Genomic DNA, 23,307 nt, shown 5'->3' on the forward strand with positions numbered 1-23,307 from the left:
TTGATCATTGGAAACTGACAGTTAGTGTTATAGCATCTTAACAGTGAAATCCACACACTAGAACAGTCTGATATTCTACACTGCAATATAAGTGAATGGAGTGAATTTATTTTCTGTAGCAAGCAGAGAGAGAAAGAGGCAGAGGATGAGTAAAGTCCAAGTTGATCAACTATTTTCTTACTCTGTGTTTGTTCAGCATGTTATACATTAATTGTTTAATTTTTCTAATTGATAGTTAATGTATTGTGACAGCTCTCTTGACAGAACCCTGGATGACTAATGTCAGTTCTTAGAAAGTATGCACAGGGGAACCAGTTGATCAGTTAATCAATGACTCTGTTAGACACTTGCCAAACTACCAGCTGTAATTTTGATCACTGATTGGTGTTTATCAAGTGCAAGTTGGTCTGGTTACCTGTAATGGATTGTATACTTTACTTTTTCTTCTTATAACACACACACTGTAGGGAAAAAATTAAGGCACATACAAGCGCACCCACATGATAGGTTTATTTTCAAAGCTTAAACATGTCAGTACTTCTAAGAAATAGCTGTGAGCTGGAAGAGCATTCTGGGTATTGTCATGCAAATGAGAGCACCAAACATACCACTTTGCTTCAAAATTGCACTGCAGTGACAAAAATCTTTTAAAACAGGAACAGGATTTATCCAGGCTAAATGGGCAAGCCCTGAACAAGCTGTCTCTGTTTTCAAAGATGGGTGCTTGTATATAAAGTCCTAAATCCACATTTCAGTGTTCAAATTGGCATTTAGTACATTTATGCATCTAAATGCCAATGTAAGCATTCAAAAGCAGGATTAGGATATTCCGTTAAACTTGAAAATTGACCTTATTATGTCTTCCTATATTTTTCTACAGTATTTGCCACAATGGGTCCCAGATCTGGGAGTGGTGGGTACTCATCACCTCTGAAAATCAGGTCCCTCTTATATTTTTATTTATTTCAATGTAAATACAGTCGTAAAAAAAAAATGCATGCCTGGGCAAGGCTCTAGGCACCCTAACACTCAATTAACATTACAGCAACCCCCACCGCAGGAACATTCAACAATCAGTCAGACAGGAACTCAGCCAACCAGCCATGAGCAAAAAAGCACTTTTCAACTCCTTCATTGTTCCATGAAATTCCATACTCTCAACCCTCTCCAAAAACCCCACCAAAGAGATGTATTTTGCTGCATATCCCAAAGGTCATCAAACTCAGGCTATTTTGGACCAAGTTGGGAAATAAGTTCCAGAGTGCTGGAGTCCTCATAGAACATACCTGGCCAGCAGCCCCCACTCTTTTGTAAGGAACTTGAATACCTCTGCTGACTGTAGCATTAACTATGGCCTGGGAAGAGAGGCGGTCCCTCAGGTGGGCCAGTCGCAAAGTTATTTAGGGCTTTGTAGGTCATAACCAAGACGTTAAATGCCACACACAGACCAATGGGCAGCCAGCACAGATCCCAGAGTATTCATGTCTTGTGCAGCCTATGAGATGCCTTGCTCAGTAAGTGAGCTGCTGTATTCTGAACTAGCTTCCATATGAAATCCTGCCCCACTGAAGTCAAGGGGAGTTTTGCCAATGACTTTAGTGCTGCCAGGATTTTATCTTCAGTCTCTGAATAGTGTAGTCCCACATAGAGTGCATTGCAATATTCTGATCCTGAGGGTATAAAGCATGGATAACAGTGGCAAGGTCTTCATCCAAAAGGAAAGTACACACCCACCTAACCAGACAAGTATGGTAAAAGGCTGACTGGGTCACTGCTGTAATATGATCGTCAAACAGCAGCTGGAGATCTAAAATCACCCCTCAGTTGCCAACTCTGATAACTGATAGCAGATGTACTCCTTCAGTCAAAGAGACTGATATTACCTCCACCGTATCTTCCAGCTGCTTCCCCCAACCTACTTATTGTCACTTCAGTCATATCTGGGTAGAGCTTGAGCCATCTCAGGCTCATTCGTGACCCAATCTTGACTAGACATTGGCTGAGGTACTGAACCACATTGTGTTAGTTAGGGCTGGTCTACACAGTGCTAGTAAAGATGCTAGAGGGGTGTAATTTTAAAGCTCTTCAGCGTGTTGTGCTCTAACTGACCAGTGTAGACCCTGCTGGCGTAAACTCAAAGGTACCCAATTAATGTGACCATAGTCTTACAGGTATGGTTGCCTACAGGACTATGTTCACATGAACTAGGTACCTTTTAGATTATGCCAGCAGGGGCTACACAGGGCAATTAAAGCACAACCATTAGAGCACTTTACAAATCATACTCCTCTGGTGTGCTTTGCCGTGCCATGTAGACAAGTCCTCAAATGCCCAATAGGGGCTTAAATATGGATTTATGTACCTAACTTTAGGCATTCACATTTGAAAATTTTGGCCTAAACATTTGAGAGACAGAAGGGCTTAGCACACAAGGGTCCTCTCACTCTGGGTCTGTGTGAGAGTAACCATCCCTTCGGCCAAGGAAAGTTGAATGTGGCCACCTTGGGAGCTCATGAAGCCCATTCGTCAATTGGCTAGAGGGAGTTACACAACCTGATGTGTTTCCTTTATAGCGTTCCTACCATCTGCCTGGGCATGTAAGGATATGTCTATACTGCAATTTAATGCCTCTGGCTGGCCTGTGTCAGCTGACTTGGGCTACGGGGCTGTTTAATTGCAGAGTAGATCTTTCGGCTCAGGCTGGAGCCCAGGCTCTCCCAAACTTTTGTAGCAGTCATTCAAATGAAAATTAGGCAAATTCATCTCCTTTTATTTCACATACTGTATATACACAAATTGGGGCAGATCATGCTGCATCAAAGAACTTCTTAAACTGCATTGATTGGGTAGCTATATAGTGCATTATTAGCAATACATGCATAAATGAGGAATGAAGTATTGTTTTCAGTCTGATCACTGACAGGAATTTAATGCACAGATATGACGATTTCACTGAAAACGTCCATGCTGGAATTACGTCATTTGACTGAAAATTAAAATTTGTTCATTGTAATTGGATAATGGGGGTTATGGGGAGAACCATCAATATATATATTATTTAGATACAACTCCAGGCATCCAGTTTATCAGACAGAACATATTTCAATTCATTTTGCCGGCTCAGTTTAGGACAGTCACAGAAATAATTGGCAATCCATTGCCCTGCTGCACTTAAACTCCTTGTCTGAAAACATGATGCAAAGTGAAGGTGGTTGAGGTTTCATAAAAATGAAGCATGCAGTGTGACAGACCCATCTGTGCCAGCTTTATAAAACAAAGTGCCCAATTTTATCATCATTGCCTTTTGTTCTGTACAGTGCTATTCATGTGATTGTTTTATGAATGCTTGCTGGTAGAGTCTGTAAACCTCACTTTATCTAACTGCTTCATCTACTGTGCTCCATGTTCTCAGCGGTTCTTGCTTACCCCCCTCCCACACACACACTCCCACCCTGCCTTTTTTTATACCCAACTCTTCTCCCCAAAAATTTCGACTTAGAACCCCATAGCAAGATTACAGAGTTCTGGGCTCAAAGACTGAAGTGATTTGTTTTTGAATTACAGATCAAAAGTAAACTGCAAAGAAGCATTTAATCAGGTAGAAGAAGCAAGGGTATGGCTTGTTTAATTCCCAGAACCTGTAATGATTTTATTATATTGGTGTCAGTTTTCATTATTTTCATGAATGGGTATTCCCTGATTAATGCACAATATTTGCATCTGATGAGCCAAGTTTAAACATGGTTTGTGTGAATATTTTGTGAATTTGCATTCAAATTCATCAGAAGTAATTTTATTTGAAATCACACAGGTCTAAATGCAGTTGTTGTAAATCCATTTGGGTTGAAATTCCAGGATCAGCCCATTAATCTACAGATCTACAGTATAATTTTTGTTGTTTTGAGGTGGGGGAAGGTTGAAGGGAGTGGTGTTTTTTGTGGTAAATTGGCCAGAGCATCCAAGCGTAGGCTTTTCATTATAGAAACAACCCTATGAAGGGAGAATACCAAGAGAGGTTGGCCATAGCTTGAGTGTGTCTGCTGATCACAGCTGTGGTAGTATTGAAGGGGGGAAAGGCAGCGTCTCAAGTAACCAGGTCTCAAACCATTTACGGCTGTATAGGTTAAAATCAGCAGCTTAAATTCTACCGGTGAATTACCAGGTAGTCCATGCAGATCATTGAGCAGCACTGTTACATGCTCTCTTGGTATGTAACTCCACTTGACAAGCAAACAGCCAGATTCTGTATTAACTGCAATTTCTGATGGTCTCGCATCCAGAAGCAACTGCATAGGAATATTTGGTGGGAAGAGAGGAGGAAGGATATTACAGCCAATAGTGCTCCTCATTCCAGGATTCTCAGTGCCTGCAGAGTGTTATATATGGACTTCTTTTGGTGCTTACAGAACCATATTCATTTCCATAAAGGTCAATACGTTGAACAGAGTAAATTACCTTAACATCTTTCATTTGGCATCATAGTAAGCAGCGCAGTTACCTAATTTGAAGGTGCAAATACCCAGTCGTGTTAGTGCAAAATTAGAGGAGGCTTTTGACACTTTGGCCCCTTACCATACTTGACTGACATGACATTTTCCACATTGCTACATACTCCTCTTAAATGTAGCAGTATACGTGACACAGGGATATTTTTATTGGACACATTCACATTACTAAATAAGTCTGTGTCATTTACCTTAACCCTTTTAAAAAGAATAAGCCTTTAATCATTACTTAGAATTGATGGTATTTCACATGGAATTGAATGGATGTATTTACCGTGTATTCATGCAGTCACTCCACATGCTTAGGGCCAGGTTCTCTAGTCTGGATAAGCTGTACTTGGCTCAAGGCAAAAGTTACTTTATGCCACCTTTGTGGTTGCCTCATTCTGTAACCAGTCAGGGCTGGCCTATCTCCTTGCTTAAGTTAACGGCCTCAGCCACCAGTTTGATATGCCCCAGGCTGGGTACTCTCTGAGGCCCCAATTCAGTAAAGAATTAAACCCCTGTTTCGCTATCAATGTAAGCATATACTTAAGTCCCCTTGAAATCAGTGGGACTTAAGCACATGCCTAAAGTTAAGCCCTTTCTTAAGTGCTTTGTCTGAAAAGGGATGGACTGCTGAATTGAGGCCTGAAAGTCTTTACCATCTGACGTGGTGGACTTGGACCATTTCTTAGTCAACTTGTGTTCTCCTCACAAAATTTGGTAGTCATACAGATGGTGTGAGTGGACACATTGGGTATTGCATTCTGAGCAGAGATGCCAACATTACCTTTTTCATTCAGGCATATCTGAACAATGAACTACTCTCTCTTCATAAAAACAGAATTGGGTTATTGGAAGGACATTACCGGGAAAAATGCATGGATGCTGCTGATGCTCTACTTGTCCAGTGGATAACTGGAGTATTTCAGTTTCTAGGGCTGACAGTCTGGCTCCTTTGAGAAAGGATGGTCTTATGGTTAAGACACTGGACTGGGACTCGGTAGCCCCGGTTCTCCTGTCTCTAATACTTCCTGTGTGGCTGTGGGAAAATCAATTGGGCAAGACACCCTTTCTATATCTCAGTTCCCCATCTGTAAAAGGAGGATAATGTTGCTTTCATATCTGACAGGATATTGACTGGGATTTGCACTGATAGTGTGGTGAAAGGGGCCATATAACTGGATAGATAAATACCACTATTATTTTTAAATGCACAGCTTTTAGTTGCAAGTGCATGTTATCAGCCCCTCTGAAAAGCAGGCCAGGTGTTTTTAGATGCCTAAATGTGTATTTAGGAGCCTCGTTTTAGGGACATGGGTATTAACATTTTAGCATAAAACTATATTCTGTTGTGAGAGCAACAGCTGGGCACAGTGAAGTGTTAGAGATAAAATTACTAGACTTAAAACTGGATTTCCTTAGACTTGTCATCTTAGGTTACCAGTACAGTCTAAGTTACTTCTGTGTAAATTCCTTTTTACTTTTTATAAAGAAATTTAATATGTCATTGAGATAACAGTTCCTTTAGTCTGCCTGATTTCAATGGAAGTATCTAAGAGAATGCTTGGGGTGTTTTAAGGATGCTTCAAGGTACATCGAAGTACGCCAAGCCATGGTGAACCTCAACAAATTTTGAAGTACTGCAGTATGCACAGAAAGGTATAGTTATGAAAGCTCCAAGTAACCCAAGGCTAGTATTCATAATGGTTGCTTCAGAGCTGTGATGTCAATCTATACTCAGAAAGGCTTTAATCTATAAATGATTGATATCACAGACTACAGTGGCTCCTTTTGTGCATTTTGTCCATCTGTACTAGGACTTAGACAACCACTAATTCACAGAACCACACACGCCCTAGAAGACAACATTACTAAAATGCCTCCTAAATTATTTTATGAACTCTAGTTACCATGCTAGGACAGCAGTTCCTTTTAGTGAGTAAAATAATGTATTGCTTTAAATTTAAGAATGAAAACAGTTAAAAGGTAGCCGTAGGTAAATTATAAACAAAGTGCTATAATCGTGTTTGGTTTTTTTTAAACAAAGCTGATTTTCAGTTTGAAGGAGGCAAAAAAAGACACTGAAACTAGAATACTTTAACATGAATGTTAATCAGAGCTGTTGATTTGTCAGCACTTCAGAAAATTAGGTCACATATTTTTTTAAATCTTGTCTATTGTTTTTTAGCACTAGTTTTAGAAATGTTTAGGCAAACGTATAAATTTCCCTCTAAGTCCTTATCTGTTACATTAGAAAATTTTGTATCGTATTCCAGCAACAGTTCCACATATTTTCATGACATGGCAGTAAAAACACTTGAAGCCTTCATACATTAGCGCTAGCAATGTAGCTTGCACTGGTTTAGCTGCACTGGTGTTGGAGTGTGACTACCCCATGCAACACTTTAAGGGTAGGTTTAGACTAGGAAAATAGGCGGTGTTTTACAATGTGCTAGCTAAAATGCTTTAATTAACATGTTTTTAAGCACTAGTTAATGCCTAGTATAGACAGGGTTTGACATCGTTACCCAGTACTATCTACACTGGGAGCTAAGTGGTGTTTAAAAATGGTTAATTAAAACATGTTTGCTAATAAATGTTAAAACACCACCTGTCTTCCTAGTTTAGATAGGCCCTAGAAAGGGAAATAGTAACAAAGGGTCAGTGAAGTGACATGACATTGGTGGCAAGGGTTGCTCACCAATCAATGCTTGAATGAGAGTCTTGTCCAGATGACTGTCAGCCATTCCAAATCCTTTGTCGTGGGGAAGCAAGACAGTGAGGCACAATGTTCAAAGGGTATGCTTTAGTTCAGAGGTACATTGATGGCAAAAGTTAATTGCATAGTTACTGAACAATAACTTGCCTTGTTTCACAATGAAAATTCAGGAATTTTATAGAACTACTCTAGAAGCAGTGATAACTCAGATTAAATCATCTCCTAGCTGCTGTGCAGTAAATTCATACCACCACAGGAACAGTCCCATACTGGCATCTGGAAGGTCCAGATAACCTAATGGGCCTTCTCTAGCTCTGATTTCCATTATTCATTCTGTTCACATTTTCCTTTAGCTATTAAACTTGAATTTTTTAGTCCCTCTCTCAAATCCGATTGTGCTCGCTCTCTATAGGGGGAGAAAATAATCCCCTTCTCTCCTTGGGGTTTACACCATTCAAAAACTGTAGACTCCTATCATGTCTGTATGACCCTTAGTCATTGCTTTGCTGAGATACATATATTTAAATCTTTTAACCTTTCCATGTAAGTCAGCCCTGTAATTATTTTTCTGGTCATTTCTGAAAACTTCTCTCCAGTTTGTCCATATCTTTTTAGTAAAGAGAGGTGCTGAGAAATGAGTGGTATATTTCAGGTGTAGTTGTACTAGATCTGTATAGAGCGGACTTATTAATGATCTGCTATATGACATGATGTCTTTGAGTATGGAATCCAAAATTGCACTGGCCTTGTTTGCTGCCATATCATGTTACAAACTAAAATCTAATTTGCTGTCCACTGTCACCCTTAGGTCTCTTTCAGCATTAGTTTTCAAGGTTTTTTGTTTGTTTTCTATTCTTTTGGTTTTTTCCCCTTCCAACTGAGTATCTCTGTTTCAGATTTATTTTCCCCACGTGTATTAGATTTCATTGTTGCAAACTGAATATCATGTTGTTATTTTATACTCCTGTTTCTAATTTATTTACATTCCTTCTGTGTCCTCATTGGTGTTGGTAACTCCTCCCAATTTAGCATAATCTGCGAACTCCTCTTCCAGCTCATCAGTGTTAAGTATGCTTTTATCTACAATGTAACATGAAAATTCTTCACAGCCAAAAAACTGCAACTTCGGAGCTGAATGGAAGCAGCTAGGAATAACCAGGATCTTGACCAACTGCACTGTTCATAACTTTGCAGATGCTATAGTGAAGGGAAAAGACCCTTTATTTACCTCCCGCACAGTTGCAGCATATGATGTTAAAAAATCCATGTATTCATCAGTCAGATTCAGCCTAAGATTTCCCACTTTGGCACCCTAGCTTAATGTACACTCTTTTGCTTCATTTGCTGCAGTACACAGTGCCTTGTGAGGTTGAAACTGGTGAATAGGGCATTTAGGGGCCATTGTAGCAATAGCACAGAAAAAAATATTATAAAGTCGTGCCAAATCATCAGTAGACTGGTCAATCAGATTAATAGCATTTTCCCTGAAGGCTGCCAAGAAACTCACTGGTTTCATCCATCTCCAACAGCTGCCCCTTCAAGATCTCACTTCATTTCATGCTGAACCATATACTTATTCAGGGAACAACTGCACTCGCAGTGGATCCAGCATATTGGTTACATATGCAAAGTCAAGGGGTTCATCCTTTTTTCAAATCATGGGGTGGTATCAACTTTGGCTGTCAGACTGGATGATCGTACTGGTGCTTTCTGGCTTTAAAATCTATGAATCATAAATGTATTAGCCACATGAAGCACCATGAAGACAAAGAACTGGATCCTTGTTCATAAGCATACTTTGTTTCCGGGAATTGTTGCAAGGTAAAATCAAAGGAATCAAGATTCAACATCTCAGCCTTTGTTTTCACCTATTATAGTAATCAGTGTGAGATGTCATTCTTCTTCTATCCTTGTCTTCCCCTACCCACTACCACAGAAACAGAGGCCCGATAAAATCAATTCTTCCCAGCATGTGGAAGCATCAAAGGGACACATCTACTGCATCTGGTATGCAAGTTAAGAACCCCCAGCCCAGGCTGTAATGTTTATCCTAACTAGCAACCTCCTACCAAACCTCAAATACCTTTTCCCAACACTCACCCACAACACAGTTCCTCCTTCCCCACAGATCACCTCCAACGATATGGATGCTCTTGCCAGTGTAATGTTGGTGAAGTCTGTAAAGCAGAATGATAGTCACTGTGCACTCCTCTCTTCAAATAATTTGAATATTTGAAACGGGGCAGTTTGCTTAACTAGATAATGCTTTAAATTGCCATCTATTTCTTTGAGTTTCTAATTTCTAGTATAATCCATCCTTTAAACTCCTGACACTGTGCATTGTGAGGAGTCCTGTCCTTGAAGTTACTACAGAGCACAATGATCAAAACTTATTGCTGATGTTTTGTTAGCATTTACTGGTAACATCTTAGCAGAGGGTGACCTCTAGTACTGTCTCTAAACATTTTCAATTTACAGACTCAAGTATTTTTGCTGTCTTTGGCTCTCATTCTTTTGAAGAGGTCAGCCCTTTATGAATTTGCCGCAAGAAAGAAGTTCAAAATGCCCTATAGACATAACCAGCTTAATAGGTATATAGCTGTGATGAACACATAACATACGATTTGTTTTAATATTTATAGAAGAAATTCACATTGTTTTAAGTGTACACAAGCAGCTGCTGTCATTTGGCTATGAGCAGATGTTAGACCTCCGAAAGCTTCGCTGATAATTAAAATACTAACAGCTAGTGTTTTACCCCAGCTGCAGGTTCTGTTTACTGTAAATTTGATTTTAATGGTGCCTCTGTGCAGTTATTGAATAGCAGTTTGTTTTCTATCATACATGCAAAAGTGTCTACAATGAAGACAAATGGGTTAGTTCCTGTAATTTACTCCGGAAAGATATGACAATATTCTGTAACATAGTTGCATTTATAAATGAAACACAAATATGACTACCAAGTAATAAGTGATAGTTTCTGTTGCCTTACCTAGAAAAAAATAATTAGGGAAACTTATTGTTCTATTTAGCACCAAACAGTCTCACCTAAAGCTGCTGTGCTTTTCAAGTGTGTCAGGAAGCACCCTCAAGCAATGAACAGGTGTTCCTTTTTTACTGAATGAGTGTGCAAATCAAAAGAAAGAAATAAAATCGATAATACTTATTTTTCAGTGGTCTGCTGGAGTAATATAGTTGTCCTTCGTATCATTTAATTTTTAAAAGTATACTCATTCTTTTGAGATGTTTTATGTTAGGTATCCTGTGTGTCAGTTCTTTTTTGAGTTACATGCATGTGCCTCAAATACTAGAAGAAACTACTCAGTCTTGAGAATTCTTAATCCCCAGGGCCAACATGACACATTGCGCAAGCTACCTAGTTAGTCCCTTTGGCCGCTGAGACTAACCATCGCAGTCAGCACTCACGTTGGCTACGTCTACACTGCGCACCTTACAACAGTGCAGCTATGCCGCTACAGCCGCATTGTAAGGCACACACAGTAGCCACTTTTTGTCACCAGGAGAGAGCTCTCCCGGCGACAAAATAAAACCACCCTCAACAAGGGGCGGTAGCTTCGTCGTCAGGAGCACAGCTCCCACCAACGTAGCGCTGTCCACACCAGTGCTTTTCATCACTAAAACTTTTGTCATTCGGGGGGCTGTTTTTATCACGCCCCTGAGCGACAAGAGTTTAATGACAAAAGTGCAGTGTAGACATAGCCTTTGATAAATAAAAGTTTGCAAGACCAGGCTCAAAGTGTGTATATACTTGAAAACCATAAAACCCTCTTGAGATACTAATGATCAATGGTGATCCATAACTTTGTGTTATGAAATAAATAAGATCTGGAATTAGCTCTATAAAAAAATCTGGATGGATTTTCCAGTCACTTGACAACCCAACCACAGGACAGAAATTATAATGCTTTTGTACTTTTGATGCTGCCTGACCTGCTGGCTGTGTCCAAGAAATATAGTCCTCCAATTTGGCCAAGCATAGCTGGTACATCCTAAAGTTTCGATTATGGTTTAAAAGTGCTGTTGAGACAAATGCACTTTCCAGCTGAAGTAGAAGGGGTTGAAGTAGAAAAACTAGATAACCTTTATGTCCCTTGTTCCCAAACTGTGGCTAGTGGGGGTAGTCTACAAAGAACTGGCTGTGCTGACTCTCTTCCTTGTTTCTAGCTGCTAAATTGCATCGGCAGAGCTAGCAAACTACACTGACTACTTTCCTAATATTACTTTCCCATACAGGCAATTGCTGAAGTTGCCACAAGAATGTTATATGATCACAAATCCAAGTGGAGAAGATAACTTGCAAAATCACAAAGCGGGGGTGGGGAGAGTTGGTTTGCTCAATCTGGGAATAGTAGGGAAGGTGGTCCACAAGACACCTCCGTTATTATGTGGCCTATGTTATGTGAGATTCTGTTTTTGGAACAGTATATTCTTATCCTTATCAGTGGAGGTTTTTTGTACATAATTGCTGCTGTTTAGACCAGAGTGTGCAGGTTTAAAGATGGTGTGTAAAGGATTTTTAATTAAAAAATTGGATTTGTGTCTTTATTGTTTCATAATGTATAAAGATCTGAAAGGTTGGTTTTGTTCTGTTTTTCCAAAAGTGTGTTTGGTCTCTCCTAAATCTGATGAAGAACATCAAAGAGGCCTCAAGAGATGTGTAAGATTAGCTCTCAACCTTTAAGTGCAGGGACAGAGATTTTAGAACTTTAACAAAGAAAGCCTTTTCCCAAGGGTGTAAATGTGCCTAGATGTAAACAAAGCCAAACACAAAACAAAGTGTTTAAACAATCTTACTAAAAATCCCTACCCATCTGAATTGCTCAGCTCTTAGTCTTTGGTTCTCATTGCACTAGTTCCTTAATTGCCATAGATCCTTCCGAGATAGATAAGACATAAAAATACAACAAGAAACTCCATCCCCATTTAATTTATGAACTTAAAAAAAGAGTTCAGGCAGTCCTTACACACTTTAAAGCAGCAGGAGAGGGCATGCTCTACTTTCTAAGCCCCCTTTCAGGTTAAAACATCATCTTGTACTCAAGCAATTCTTAGGAGACCTTGAAATATCTAAACACAACAGAGTGGGTTGAAGGCAAAACTAGAAGCCTTGGAGGATATTTTGAGTCTCAACCTTAAGCACAAGTTTTGATTTTTAGGTTTCAATTGACTTCTTAATGTTATTTGAAATTTGTTTTTGTTATTTAATTATCTTTTATGGTTAAAAAAGGTGGAAAAAAATCTCATGACATTTGCACTGTATAAGTTTTATATTCTATGGTATATTTTTATGTTTCTTATGGAGTTGGTATGGCCCACTGTATTAGGATTTATTTGGACTACGTTACAAGTATATACTGGCTTCCTGAACATAATAGCTTCTGCAGAGCCATTTTGGTTTATTATGTTCACACATATTTACATAGTTTACAAATACTTTGGTTTAACCCACATTGTAAATTTTAATTTAGGTATACAGAATCTTCATGTCAGTACACTGTAATGGCTCCTGTACACAAGGTTATGTAACACATTCTTACCAATTTACATCATTTCATATCAGTGAAGCAATTACTGTGAATACAGATATTTAGAATGACAAAGATAGTGACTGCCAATGTGCATTAACGGAGTTTCAAATGATAACCATTAGGAATATGTTTAATTCATTTCTTTATATGCTAAATAGGTCTAGGCCACAATGTTGGCCAATTGCCTAAAACTACCTAAGTTTACCTAAGTCCATGTTTAGACAGCTCAATAAAAATATGCAGATTTTCAGAGATGCTGAACACCTGCACTTCTCTTCAGTGGGAGCTCCTCAGCAGCACTTTCAGTCCTCTTTTATTAAGGTGCCTAACTTTAGGTACTCAGGTGTGAAAACGTTGGCTCTTGTGTCTGTCTTGGACCATAGGCCTCCAAAAGAATAGAGAGAGCTGGGTTTGTATTTAAAGAGCAGAGATAGGCGTCTGCGAAAAGTCAAGCTAAACCAATTTTTGTTTTTAATCTTCAGAAATGGGACACCACACACCAATTCATACACTACGTTAAAATGAACGAAAACATGGTTTACAAATAAAACGTTTTTATTGTTGTGAGCATGCATCAATACACAGTACATCAAGGACCTCATATATCTCCTATTAAAGTCAGTGGGAGACTTCCTCTGGACTTTTAGGGGAGTTTGATCAGCCCTAAATTATTCAAGCTTGCCTTTGAATAGTTGATATACCATATCATACAATATATTGTACTAACTTTGAGACAATTATTGTCTAAGAAAAGGAACCAAATATTAGTGCAATTACTGATATTGATTTGACTTGCAAAACTATTGGTGATGGCTGTTGGAGAGTTAATTTATTTATCTTTTAAAACTTCTGAAAGGTTGTAGTTCATTGAATATCATGGAATTTTACTGGATTTCACATGAGAAACGTCACATTTTTTGATGTTAAAAGGTCGTTCTGACTTGTTAGCATTCTTTAATAATATGTGTTCATTTAAATAGATATTAAATATTTGTATTTGTGGATAAAGCGTACCTTGAAATTGAAGTACACAAAAATTAGCCATTGTTGAATATGATGCTCCATATCAGCCTCCACAAAAGTTTAACAGTATCAGGAAAAATAACTGTATAAGTTACTATACAAACACAGATAATTTCCATTGTCGTAACAAACCAGCCCATTATTTCTTTTACAATTTAATACCTCATTTTTAGTGAGTGCATTGCGAAGGGTAGGTTAGGCGTAGTGTCACTCAACGCAACTTTTGGAAAAGGCTTAGAAATCTAAAGGAACGCCCGTTAAGAGCAAAGTAGTGGTTTACATACAATATTAGCACAGACTTTCCGAACACATTACGCATTTCTTTCTGAGACAAGTCTCTTTAATGCCATCTTTATCTGCTACACGATGCATGAAATCTACTTTCTGTTTTAGAACTGCAAATGACCCTTGACCCCTTTAGTAGAGACACAATGTGACCTTTCTATTGTCATCAGCTTTCATTCTCTTGAAAATTCTATGAATTTTTATTACAAGTTTTTTTAAACCAAGCTGAGGCTTCAACAAATTACTTGACACAGATGAGATGAAGTTGTTGAAGTAGTGTTAGATAAGTTTTACAGCCAGCATGTGTGCTGCTGAACAGTACAAAGCCAGTGTCCTACAATGTCATACACCAGTAACTGCTGAGCCTACTATTGGATAAATACATCATTTTATGGAACATTGATTGTTCTATAAACCCAATGGAGTATTATGCTCTATGATCAAACCATTTAGATTGTGTGTAGAGCACAGAAAATGCCATATTCAGGATGGTACTAAAAGTGCCATTTGTGTATTTTATGGATGTCATTACGGGGGAAACTTCTCTCTGTAGGCCCTGTTTACTGCAAAATTTTTTAGTCTGTAATGACATTTTTCATTCACAACGTATGCCTTCAAGAGAGGGGCCCTTGTTTTATTTGTTTCATTCGAGTTTACTGCACAAATCCTGTACATTTTAATTAAATGTAAGCTTAACAAAAGAATAAGATATTTATTCTGTGGGGAAAAATGATGACAGTAACAAAAGAATAACACAGACACACAAAAGAAAGTAGTGAGGTACTGAGTAAAAGGGAAAAAAAGTACTAAACCCTATTTGTAGTTTCCCAAAAGCATATTAAACATGAAAGCATATCTTTTAGCTATATTTGGGGAAGTTTGTGCTCTCTGAGAATTAAAATAACCTGGAAATATGGATTTAATGTCTAAAATCTTGACATTTTCAAATAAAAAAATAACAGTCACTCCAGCTGATAAATAATGCCTCTGTTAAAATGACAGGCTTCTTGGAAAGAAACCAGTTCTCTGATCATTGCACCCCTAGATATGAAACACTTTTTGCAATTTTTCTGAATATGAGCTCTTGCATCATTGTGTTTTGTCCTTTGAATGTTTGTTTGTGTATCCTTTCAATTTGTAAGGACATACTATCAGCAAGTGTAGATTTCCTAATATTAATGTAAATTTGTATTTTAGCCTGTGTTTGGCATGACAATCAGCACATCCTTTTCTCCCCCCATTCCTTTTTTGTTTTTGGAGCGGGAGTCTGAATTTAGTAACACAAGTGACTTGCTGCTTCATACAGTCGAGTAATGTGACATTTTCTTTACACAATGTAAAAATATTATGTTGAATAGCAGTGCCCATTGTCCCAAAGTCATAATAGAAACTAATCCTTAAAACATACTGATTCCTAAATATTTCTCCTATTTGGCTCTTCACTTTCAAAACAAAGAAAACCTATAAAGTATACAATTCGTATTTACCATGAAGATCACCAAAATTGAACTTGATGTTCTCAGTAAATTCTTGGTCATAGTCCAGTTAAAATTTAAAGTTGCAGTGGAGAGTCACATTAGTTTAAATGATACTTGAACTTCTACATAGCTCAACATTAATTCATTACTGTTGAAATGGAAGAATCTTCAGTGGGTGAATCTTTTACAATCTGATTGAGGCTGTTACATTTTATAGGAGCCATTTTTCAAAGCAGTACTGACAGCACTCGAAGTTATTAAATTGCTGAATCAAAAGATGGACCTGCAATCGCATTTATGAACTGTGATGGAATAGCTGGGGTTGCACTGAGCTGAGGTTAAGATGTTGGTGTAGTTAAGCTTCATCACACCCCTTAGTGACAGCAGTATTTACCCATGTAGTTTACTTTAATGGTCAGGAAGTGGCTTAACTCACCTCTGGATTCAAATAGATTAAGTAAGCAGACAGAATGGCGTAATTATCAGTGCTGCAAGGAATTCACTGGATAACTCTACACCCAAGAGACTTTCCATTCAATTGCAGCAGAAAGACTGGAGTTACATAGATTCACAGATACAGCATTTATTTTAGAGGCTAAGAACAAGATGCATTTCTTTTTCTTTCCTCCCCACACAAACTAGACCTTTCCCTAAGTATGATGACAGTATGATCTCTACTGTACCTAAATTACCTTTCTCTGAGGGTAATGATGGTGTGGTTTCTGCTATATCCAATGAATACTTATGGTTTGTAGATTTAGTTTGATTTCATGCCATATCACTGCAAGACCCATCTTGTATCATGTCAACAAAGAAGACTCCTGAGAGAATTAATTACTCCTATGCGATTATAAAACATAGACATGTTAAGATTATTTTGATAATTATCCTTTGATATTGATTTCTGCCTCCTATTTGTCTCTTGTTTGGGGGTCTTTTGTGTGTCAGTGCCCACAGAGAGAAAAACATAGCAGGATAAATAACAGTGATACCACCATAGCTTATCCCTGCCAAAATGTAATTCAATAGCATGTGCCAGATCAATCATGCAATATCACTTGGAAATACTTAACAGTTTAAATTGTTAATTTTCCTTTCCGAAGATAACCATTAAAGCTCTCTCCTGCCTTGCAAGCTAAGATGAAGAAGCTTGTCTAACTCCAGTTTAGATTCCTGAAGCTGATCTGCAGTCTCTCAGCTTAACTTCAGGCATGTGTTCCATAGCGTAATTATATAGCCAAAGCTTTGAAGTTTTAAAAAATTATAGATCATCTACGGCCCAGTCTTTTGGGCACAAGTACTACCGTGATGTGTATGAGATCCTGGCTTGATCTTAACCTTAGTATTTCATGCTGTTGAGGCTTGGTGCTGCTGCAAGGTGCTAAGCACTTTGGCCCTTATCCAGCAAAGCACTTAAGCATGTGCTTAACTTTAAGAAATTAGTTTCTTTGACTTTAAGCACACGCTTCAGTGCTTTATGGGACTAGGACCAATGGGCTCAGCACTTCGGAAGATTGAACCCTCCAAGGCCAGGTGAAGGAGCAACTTGCTTGGACTCTGAGGTGGGAAAACAACTGTGCCATTCATTAGCACATACTACTTACTTGCTCAAAGAATCAGCAACTGAAAGTGACCGTCTACTCTGAAATGTAAAAACGATACCCCCCTGTACAACAGGCCTGTTCCTTGCGTACATTCAGAGTCCTGGCTGCTCACCTTTGTGACAAAAATAAGATTTTACTGCTTTTTTTGCACCGGTTAGCCCTGTACAAGCCACAGAGCTAAGTGAGAGTGAGCTGGATTCTATTCCGTCTTCTGCATCCACAAAAGATCCAGTCAACTATACCTATGCAATTGCACTGAAGCCAGGGGGGGCGTACGGTATCAGTGAGGTCGGATTAGTGATCAAGGGCTCCATGTTAGTGATCAATGGCTCCATGTCTAGTTGGCAGCCGGTATCAAGTGGAGTGCCCCAAGGGTCAGTCCTCGGGCTGGTTTTGTTCAATATCTTCATAAATGATCTGGAGGATGGTGTGGACTGCACCCTCAGCAAGTTTGCAGATGACACTAAACTGAGAGGAGAGGTAGATACGCTGGAGGGTAGGGATAGGATACAGAGGGCCCTAGACAAATTAGAGGATTGGGCCAAAAGAAATCTGATGAGGTTCAACAAGGACAAGTGCAGAGTCCTGCTCTTAGGACGGAAGAATCCCATGCACCGCTACAGACTAGGGACCGAATGGCTCAGCAGCAGTTCTGCAGAAAAAGGACCTAGGGGTTACAGTGGACGAGATGCTGCATATTAGTCAACAGTGTGCCCTTGTTGCCAAGAAGGCCAATGGCATTTTGGGCTGTATATGTAGGGGCATTGCCAGCAGATCGAGGGACGCGATCATTCCCCTCTATTCGACATTGGTGAGGCCTCATCTGGAGTACAGTGTCCAGTTTTGGGCCCCACACTACAAGAAGGATGTGGAAAAATTGGAAAGAGTCCAGTGGAGGGCAACAAAAATGATTAGGGGACTGGAACACATGAGTTATGAGGAGAGGCTGAGGGAACTGGGATTGTTTAGTCTGCGGAAAAGAAGAACGAGGGGGGATTTGATAGCTGCTTTCAACTACCTGAAAGGGGGTTCCAAAGAGGATGGATCTAGACTGTTCTCAGTGGTAGCAGATGACAGAACGAGGAGTAATGGTCTCAAGTTGCAGTGAGGGAGGTTTAGGTTGGATATTAGGAAAAACTTTTTCACTAGGAGGGTGGTGAAACACTGGAATGTGTTACCTAGGAAGGTCGTGGAATCTCCTTCCTTAGATATTTTTAAGGTCAGGCTTGACAAAGCCTCGCTGGGATGATTTAGTTGGGGATTGGTCCTGCTTTGAGCAGGGGGTTGGACTAGATGACCTCCTGAGGTCCCTTCCAACCCTGATGTTCTATGATTCTATGATTTTCAACACGGTGGGGTTGAACAGCTGTCACTGGGACACCATTTGGTCTGCAGAACCTTTGTCATTGGTAGGACCCTACCAAGTTCACAGTCCATTTTGGTCAATTTCATGGTCGTGGGGTTTTAAAAATCGTCAATTTCACAGTTTCCGATATTTACATCCCACCCCAAAAGAGGTTGTGGAAGGGGGTCAGAAGGCTGTTGTAGGAGGGTTGCGGTATTACCACCCTTACTTCTGCGTTGCTGCTGACAGAGGCACTGCCTTCAGAGCTGGGCAGCCGAAGAGCAGCGGGCAGCGCAGACATGAGGGTCACATGGTATGGGGAGTGGTGCATAGCTTTTTGAGGTACCGCTCTTATGGGTGGGCAACCACGCAGGGCCCTGTGATCCCACACACACAGCCAGCCCAAGGTCCCTTTAACCCCTGAGCATTGGGGGCAAGGGCACCGGAACCTTTGTAGAAGTGGGGGGGCCACCAGCACTGGAACCAGGGGAGCGGAGACCATGCCCTCCACTTTTTAACATGGGTGTAGTTTGGAGCAAGGGGCGGTGTTACCCCCCAAACTACAAGCCAGGCACAGAGCAGCTGATAACTGCTCCCCCACCACGAAGTGCACCCCCTGCTGGTGCTGCTCTGTGCCTACCTGAGACTTGAAGTTTGGGGGGGCAATGCTGCCCCCGCCCCCCAAACTATGCCAGTGTTAAAAAGTGAGGAGGCATGTTCCTGCCCCAGTTCCGGCTCTGGTGGCAGGGTGCACCACAGCCGGGGGCTCCTACCGTGCAATAGGCTCCAGCTGCTAGTCCCAGCCAGGCTGGGGAGGGGCGGGACTTCCTCTTCTCCTACAGGAGTCACTTCTGAGGTGGGTCAGACCCACCTCCAGGAACCTCCCTTAGCTGGGTGAAACTCCGTGGCTGCTCCCTGTATAGTGACGTCTTCCCCCCACGGCTGAGGAGTGATGGGGGCAGGAAGCAGGGCGGGGGTATGGAGCCTCCTGCAGCTGAGGGAGGTTCCCGGAGTTGGGTCTACCTGATCCAGGAGTGGCCCATGCACGAGAAGAGAAAGTCCTATCCCTCCCTAGCCCTGCCAGAACAAGCAGCTGGAGCCTAGTGCACAGTAGGAGCTCCGGCTGGAGCACCCCCAGCCCTGCCCCTCCCCGGGGAAGATTTCAAAGAGGATACCAGATTTGTCAGTCCGTGACATATTTTTTACGGACATGACTTTTTGGTAGGGCCCTAGTCGGTGATGAAGCATGAGAAGGGCAAGAAGTTGCAATGGCTCTCAAAAACTGGGTTAGGTTTGCAGAGACAGTAGTTGAAAAAAACATCTTTTTACTTGTAAATTGAGAAGCTTTTATATGAAAACAATCAGGAGACAATTCCCATGCTGGCATTTTTATGGCATACACTGTTCAGAGTGAGGCTATATGTTTCCTCCAACTAACTAGACGAATGAATAATGTCAGTTAGGTGTGTCGGGGAAGGAACTGGGGTGGGGGAATGAAGAGGAAACTAACGCATCAAAACAAAGACATGGCCATTAATTTACCAAGAAACCAGAATACTGAAAAAGATATGTTGCACATTATCACACCCAGCTGTGCTTAATGTAATACAGACAAATACAATTAATTACAAAAAGAGCAGTACTACGGATATATTTTTCTCATAAAGGTGTTAATGGTTTTTAATTGTATACTGTATTTGTATGCTGCTTAATACAGAATGTTTTAAAAATAACAAATTCAGATCGTTAGTGCTCTGCAGAATTGTTAACAGCAGCAATTATTTGGATTCTATAAATAAATAAATTGGAAAACATGCAAATTGGTTTTGTTCAATTGCATATTACACTTCTCTGCCAGGGAAATTTAAAAATTGCATTGGAAAGTTTTTTGTGTTTGAAATAGTGACCTACAAATATTTGCCGTGATTCCCTATTAACAGACACTTTTTGTTTCCTAGGCATTGTATCCAAGTCCTACGAATGTCGACTGAAGGGTCAGGGGGCGACCTTTGTAGAGACCACCAGTCCTTTCACTGCAGCAGCCCTGGGAGAAGTTTCTCCAATTAAAGAGAAGGTCCTTCGAAGTAACAGAAGACAATCCCAATCAGCTGAACAAGTGCAGCAAGTTATCATTATTCAAGGATACGATGGAGACTTTGCAATTGATGCCTCCGTGGAGGAAACGGCAGCAGCTACCCTTCAGACTTTGGCAATGGCTGGTCAGGTGGCAAGGGTGGTGCATATTACGGAAGATGGGCAAGTGATAGCCACAAGTCAAAATGGTTCTCATGTGAGTGGCCTGGTTCCAGGACAAATACTCACTGAGCAATTATCAAGTGGTGCAACACAAGTGGTTGTGGTAGAAGGCTCTGTGGAGGGAACTGATATGGAGGAGGCTGTCCCAATCGATGCAGTGTCTGATTCCAGTAGTGCTGTGGTGCAACAGATAATGAGACAGGACATTTTAGATACATCAGAAGCTACAGTACATCCTCCAGAGTCCTCCTCAGCATTAGATGCCCTCCTTTGTGCTGTAACAGAGCTGGGTGAAGTGGAAAACAAAACTGGACTCCTCGACAGAACCAGGCCTAGTCACAAAGAGTTGTTACAAATGCCAAATCAGGAGCTATCCAGTAATCCTAATGACAGCGAGACACAAGAAATACAGATGTTCCATGAAGTTCAAGGGACTCAGGAAGATATAGAACCGATGGAAGTAGTGACACAGGTCATTCACCCATCTACTTTAATTGCATCTCAGGAGAGAGCTCAAGCTGCCTTCAAGAAAATGGTCCAAGGAGTACTGCAGTTTGCGGTATGTGACACGGCTGCAGCAGACCAGCTGATGAAAGAAGGTGTCACTCAGGTCATTGTAAATGAGGAAGGAACTGTGCATATGGTGGCTGGAGAAGGCTCTCAAATAATAATGCAAGAAGCTGGTAGCCATGCCCTCAGTGTCCAGAGTGAGCACATGGACTTAGTTGAGTCTGATGGAGAAATTTCACAGATCATTGTCACAGAAGAAATAGCTCAAGCCATGGTTCGGGATTCTCATGACAACTTCTCTGAAGGTCCGACCCATTACATTGTAACAGAATTACCACACGATATACAGGATGAGACTGGTGTGTATTCACACACTGTGATAGAGGCAGCTGAGTCTCAAGAGATTTTGGAAGCTGGTACTGCTATAAATACTGAAGCCACATCCCCTGATGGAACAGGAGAACAGTTAACTAGTATGGTCATTTATACAGAGAGTGGCTCCCAAGCAACAGTAATTCAGGGCCAGGGAGATAGCAATGAACTACAAGAAGCGTGAAGAATTGTTTCTTGGAAAATTAATAGACATGTGTAGGAACTTAATATGTAAAACCTTCATAATATGATATTCCTCCATCCAGGTGCCAGCCTCACTGTGTGAGGTTAATGTCAGCTACTGGGAAGAGTATACAGAAAAGGTATTATCTTATGACAATGGACAGAAATTTGACCTGAGTATGATTAACAGGCATAATATGGTAAGAAAATTACTAAAGCCCCCCTCCCCACACCCAAATAAGTCAGTTATGATTCTGGTTTGGTTTGGATTATTTTGTGAGTTCAGAGTGATTTGCTGGTTTATGCCTTGTCTGTCTGGTTTTGTGGGTATGCTAAACATAATTTTTTCACTTTACATATACATTTTGTGAGCAAAATAATTAAAAAACCAAAACCACACCACATGTTAAAAATATGAGGTGACAGTTTGTAAGTACAGTTAGATGCTACAAGTGTTGCCTTGTCGTCTTCAAAGGCAGAAAGCCTGACATTTAGTTTTCTAAAGCCTTGCTCTAAAATGTCCCTGGTCAAAAACACCTCAGCATAATGACCCTTTCTAAATTTGTGTCTGAGAATCATTTTTCTTTAACTATAGTTAACTCTTTCATTATTTTGCATTGGACTTTGCGGAAGAGAAACCTCTAAAATCTACGCTTTAGAAAAGTCTTGATACGTGTATTCAGAAAAAAAGCTGTCTTGGTTTAGAAAAAGCTTAATGCCCGTTACTTGCAACTTAGTTTCGAACATAAGAGTCCTGCATATGAAATGTGCATTTTGGGGAAAAAATATTGTCACGGCCAATGTTTTGCTTTTCTTACAAATAGTGCTTCATATAAATACCATGTTGCAGTTCATTTTGTGAATGACTTTTTGAAATGTTAGGGATTTCTTTAATGAAAATTCTGACATTGACATTAACAAGTAGAAAAAAGGTGACCTTGTATTTCTTGCTTAGACCAGAACGTCAATTATCTAGTTGTGGATACACTGCAACTGTTCAATGCAAGTTCGTGTAGAAAAGCTTTGTTTCCTGATACAATGGCTTTTGTTTCATCTAAAAAAGAAATTGTAAAATATAAAATGGTAAGGGTGTTTGGTTGGGATTTTGGGGAGGGTTCTTTCAAATAAAATGTTAGCATTAAAAAGAAGCATCATGATTTTTAATATTAAGCAATAAACAACACTGGCATTCAGCAGCAGGAAACGAATGCTATCGGTTATGTCTGCGCATTTTCTCTTTCCCTTTCTCTGGCTGGATAGATAGATAAAGATAAAAGAATCTAATTTCTGAAGTGTGCCTCATGCATGCTTAATATAATTGTCGAAGGGTTTAGGGTATAAACCAAGCAGACTCAAGAGATAACGGCATTTCCTATCATGTTTAATATCTTAAAATCATCGCGTGTAAGAAAGTTGGGGAGGGGTGAAACAATAGTTTCTTCTTGGAGCAACTGTTTAAAAAATGTTTTTTTCTGAGGGAGCTGAATAGAAAA

General features: G+C 40.1%; 1 protein-coding gene across 2 annotated transcripts in view; it reads left to right on the plus strand.

Annotated features, from left to right (window-relative positions):
• ZNF407 (zinc finger protein 407) overlaps window positions 1–23,007 on the plus strand; it is a 462,207-nt gene extending 439,200 nt beyond the window's left edge. Inside the window, exon 9 of one of the 2 annotated variants that reach the window (XM_077810508.1) lies at window positions 20,452–23,007. In XM_077810508.1, the coding sequence (XP_077666634.1) occupies window positions 20,452–21,815 (1,364 nt within the window). In that variant the 3' untranslated portion in view covers window positions 21,816–23,007. Of the gene's footprint in view, window positions 1–11,463; window positions 11,699–20,451 lie in introns of those variants that run through there. The other variant, XM_077810512.1, reaches the window with a different exon arrangement.
• The last annotated feature ends 300 nt before the right edge of the window (window positions 23,008–23,307 follow it).

The sequence above is a fragment of the Eretmochelys imbricata genome, chromosome 2 (genome assembly GCF_965152235.1).
Source record: "Eretmochelys imbricata isolate rEreImb1 chromosome 2, rEreImb1.hap1, whole genome shotgun sequence".
NCBI classification, from domain to species: domain Eukaryota; kingdom Metazoa; phylum Chordata; order Testudines; family Cheloniidae; genus Eretmochelys; species Eretmochelys imbricata.